General features: G+C 54.9%; 1 protein-coding gene across 1 annotated transcript in view; it reads right to left on the reverse strand.

The window, feature by feature from the left end:
- The window catches only part of LOC102770974, a 6,823-nt gene extending 3,745 nt beyond the window's left edge, over positions 1-3,078 (reverse strand). The window contains 3 exon segments of the mRNA XM_015565794.1: positions 90-1,739; positions 1,742-2,614; positions 2,733-3,078. Of these exon segments, the coding sequence (XP_015421280.1) occupies positions 90-1,739; positions 1,742-2,614; positions 2,733-3,078 (2,869 nt within the window).
- Positions 3,079-4,741: the final 1,663 nt, after the last annotated feature.

Below are 4,741 nucleotides of genomic sequence, written 5' to 3' on the forward strand. Positions count from 1 at the left end.
GGCTAGAAATCCTGCCTAGACTGCTGATCAACTGAACGCTGTCTCCGTGTCATTCCTTCTTCGCCGACTCCGTCCACACCTTTGGGGACCCCTGGACCTGCTGGGGCTGGACCCCGGCACTACTATCTGATTTATTTTGGAGTCTTGTTGGTGAATCCTGATCCTGGCATGCTGTATTAAGTCCTTTAATTTCTGGGCCCCCAGGTGGGTGGATCGGTGCATGCGTTCTAACACTGTGACTCCAAGTCAGCCTGGCAGTACAAGCTCCTTGTCAGGTGTATACCACCATCCCTTTACCTCCTGGGCGTGGGGAAGCTTCTTGATCCGCTGAAACTCTTCCTGGGACTCCCCGGGCTAGTCTGGCAAAACCGGGTCCCCTGGGTCTGGTAGTTGTAGGGCCATGGTGGGGACCAAAGTGAAGGCAGCTGCCTTGGCTGTCTGATCAGCCTTTTGGTTACCTCTTGCCACTGGGTCATCTGTCTTCTGGTGCCCTTGGCAGTGGATAATGGCTAACTTGGCAGGGAGCAAAAAGGCCGCAAGCAGGTCAAGAATCTCCTGCTTATTCTTTACTGTCCGTCCCTCTGCTGTCAGCAGCCCTCTCTCCTGATAGATTGCCCTGTGGACATGAGCTGTAGCAAATGCATAATGGCTGTCTGTGTAAACATTAAGCCTCTTCCCGGCCCCTAGTGTCAGTGCCTTGGTAAGGGCGACGAGTTCTGCCTGCTGGGCTGACATCCCAGAGGGCAGGGCCTCCGCCCATACGGTGTCCGCTTCAGTGACCACCGCCGCACCCACATACCTGCACCTGTTCCGCACGAAGCTGCTCCCATTTGTGAACCAGGTAGCCTCTGCATCAGGGAGGGGCCCGTCAGTCAAGTCCTTCTGGAGTCCGTGTACATGCTCTAAGATCCCCGCACAGTCGTGTAGTGGGGCATTTAAGTCGGGGTAAGGCAGCAGAGTAGCAGGGTTGAGGGCCGCACTGGGATGGAACCGCACTCTAGGGGGGTTGAGCAGCAGGCTCTGATAGTGGGTCATACGTGCGTTGCTCATCCACCTGTCAGGAGGCTGTTTTAGGACCCCCTCAATGGCATGCGGGGTTGTGATCCCGATTTCCTGCCCCAAGGTCAGTTTGTCGGCGTCTGCCACAATGATTCTCAAGCACGGCGGCCAGCCAGCAGCTACTGGATCCAGCTTCTTAGACAGGTACGCTACGGGGCGGCTCCAGGGGCCTAAGGCCTGAGTTAAAACCCCCTTTGCTATTCCCTTGCGTTAGTCTACAAAGAGGCGAAAGGGCTTTGTAATGTCCGGCAGTCCCAGGGCTGGAGCAGCCAAAAGGGCTTTCTTTATCTGGTTAAAGGCAGTCTCTTCTTTCTCAGTCCATTCAAATGCCCTCCCCTCCTTGGTAGCTTCGTATAGGGGTCTGGTGATCTGGGCAAAACTCGGTATCCAGAAGCGGCAATAGCCAGCCGATCCTAAGAATTCCCTCACTTCCCTCCAGGAAGTGGGAGTAGGGATTTTCAAGACTGTCACTTTTCTGGCATCAGACAACCGCCGCTGTCTGCCCTCCAGGATGTATCCCAAATAACTCACCCTCTCTCTGCATATCTGAGCTTTCTTCGCCGATGCCCGGTAACCTAAGGTCCCCAAGGTGGCCAGCAGATCTCGGGTCCCTTGCTCACAGTCCTCGGCGGTGTCGGCAGCAATCAGGATGTCATCTACGTATTGGAGGAGGGTGAGACCGGGTGCTCTCTCCTGTACTCACCCAAGTCCTCTTGCAGTGCCTTGTCGAAGATGGTGGGCGAATTCTTGAACCATTGGGGCAATCGTGTCTAGGTTAATTGTCCACTGTAGCCCTCCTCCAGGTCGTGCCATTCGAAGGCAAACAAGGATTGGCTTTGAGGCGCCAGCGGCAGACTGAAAAAGGCATCCTTCAAGTCCAATACAGTATACCAGACTCAGGAGGGCGCCCAAGAGCTTAAGAGAGTGTATGGGTTAGGAACAGTCGGGTGTATATCCATGACTCTCTTACTTACTTCTCGGAGGTCCTGTACTGGTCGGTAGTCATTCGTGTGAGGCTTTCTGACTGGCAGGAGGGGGGTGTTCCAGGCAGATTGGCAGGGAACCAGTACCCCTAGGTTTCGCAGCCTCCGGATGTGAGGCTGGATCCCCTTCCGGGCCTCCTGGGACATAGGGTACTGCTTAACTCTTATCGGGCCTTCTCCTGGATTTAGCTCCACCAGGGTTGGGGCCCTGTGAGCGGCCAGTCCTACTCCCCCCGTCTCTGCCCAAGCTGCGGGGAATTCTTGTAGCCATCTGTCCATATTGCTTTCTACTGGGGGCACCCCCTGGTGGGGGCGATATTCATCCTCCAGTCTCAGGGTCAGAACCTGGATGGGGTGGCCTTTGCCATCAGTGACCTGGGCCCCCCCTTGTCTGAAAGTTATTTGGGCTCCAATCTTGGTCAGCAAGTCCTGTCCTAATAGGGGGTAGGGGCATTCCGGTATTACCATGAAGGAATGGGATACCCGGCCCATTCCTACATCTACTCTTCTTCAGGTAGTCCATGAATACTGGCTCATGCCAGTTGCCCCTTGCACCCAGGACTTTAGTCTGTCTTATTTCCCTTGCTACCGGCCTTCCTGGGGCATTCTCAGACCCAGTGTCCTATTTCTTTGCAGTAAGCACACTGGTTCCGTTGCAACTTCTTTTTCCCACCCCAGGCAGCCCCCTACCTCTCTCCTGGTCATTGGCAAGTTGGTGAAGGTGGCGAAGGTGGTGAGTCCGTTCCTCAGGGGAGTCCGCGGTGGTGGCGAGCAGAATCTTGGCCAGATTTCGGGTCTGCTTGTCACTGACAGCTGCCATGGCACGAGCCTGCTTTTCCTCAGGAGGCTCCCGATTGTTATACACTTTCTCAGCTACCTCCAGCAAGTCCTGAAAACTCTTTTCTCCTAATCTATCTATTCTCTGCAGTTTCTTCCTAATGTCCGTGACCGACTGGTTTATAAAACTCATGATTACAGCTGCTCTATTCTCAGGACCTTCTGGATCCATGGGGGTATAAGTGCAGTATGCCTCCATGATCCATTCTAAAAAGGCAGCTGGAGACTCATCCCTTTCCTGCTATAGATTCCCTACCTTGGTCAAATTGGTGGGCTTCCTAGCAGCCATTCGGAAACCCCCCATTAGAGTCTGGCAGTAGACCCGGAGCCTCTCCTTACCTTCTGCCGTGTTGAAATCCCATTCAGGCCTAGTTAAGGGAAAAGAGACATCTATCTGGGCCTGATTAGTGGTGGGGTGTCTGTCTACGCCGGGAACCACCTTCCTGGCCTCATTGAGGATTCTCTCCCTCTCCTCCGTTGTGAACAGGACCTGCAAAAGCTACTGACAGTCATCCCATGTGGGATGATGGGTGAAAAGAACAGAGTCTAACAGGTCAATAAGCCCCACCAGCTTCTCGGAAAACTTAGGGTTCTGTGCCTTCCAGTTGTAAAGGTCATTAGTGGCGAAGGGCCAATAGTGATGGGGCTGATTGCGTTCCGCATCCGGGGGCCCAGCAGCTCGTAAGGGCAGGGCCTTGATGGTAGAGTCTGGGGCTGCAACAGACAGCTCCCACTGAGCCCTCTGCCTGGTGAGGAACGGGCCTCCTACCGGAACCGCAGCCACTACCGGAACTCTGCCCCTAGCCACTCCTGGGACTCTGCCCCCAGCCACTCCGGGGACTCCGCCCCTAGCCATTCCTGGGACTCCGACCCCAGCCACTCCGGAGACTCCACCCCCAGCCACTCCAGGGACTCCGCCCCTAGCCACTCGGGGACTGCATCAGATTCCCACAATGAGGGAGGATCGATTCTCTCCTGCATCCTAGGGAGCTGATACGGGGGAGGAAAAATTAGTTCCTTGTCAGTTCCCCCTTGCAAGACCGGGTAGAGGGGAGCTGGAGCTGACGGCAAGGCGGTCTTCTTCTTCTCTTTCTTCTTATCTGCTTCCTGCAAGGCAAGAACAAGCTCCGGAGGGTGCAGGGGGAGGAAAGGTTTAAGCCAACAGCGCGGGGCCTCCACGAGGTCCTGCCAAGTAATAATGTAAGAGTTGATCCGGGTGGCCCCCTTTCGGCTGGGAGACAACTTCCCTGACCCGGCAGATGGTGGGGAGATCAAGAATCCCCTCCAGCGGCCACCCGACATTGAAAGCCAGCCACTCGCTGGAACAGAGAGTTTGTCATCAGCTTTTCCGTACCTCTACACTAAGGTTGTTAGCTCTTCCTTTAACTGCTTTAAAATGATCAATCATAATACTTAAAGTAGTTTGAGTCTGTCCCATAACGTCCTTCCAGTAAGTCCACAAAATTAGACAAAACAACACAGAAAGCAAACAACCAAAGGCACCCAAGAACAGCCTCCTGACCCCGTGGAGGCAAAGCCGAAAACTGGATGATGGCCTTACGCCAACCAGCGGGAGCGACCCGCCTCATCCCAGAGTTTTGAGGGGAACCCACTCCCCTCGTGAGGGGTATTTACACCCCTCCTGACAGAGGATTGGAGCATCCTCCGACTTCTCCCCCCCGAGGTCTGCCAGTGCGTCCACCTAGACCATTTCAGGCACTTCAGACTTCAGAAACGAGCTCGCACAGAACAGACACAGACACTTACCGCGGTCAGTCAGACTATCCGGATTGGGGTCCCTCGTGGGTTTTGGGGATTGTTGTGCCCAGATTTCAAGATTCCCAAGAACCCACCAGGGAGCC

The sequence above is a fragment of the Myotis davidii genome, unplaced genomic scaffold, assembly GCF_000327345.1.
Source record: "Myotis davidii unplaced genomic scaffold, ASM32734v1 scaffold960, whole genome shotgun sequence".
Lineage (NCBI taxonomy): Eukaryota > Metazoa > Chordata > Mammalia > Chiroptera > Vespertilionidae > Myotis > Myotis davidii.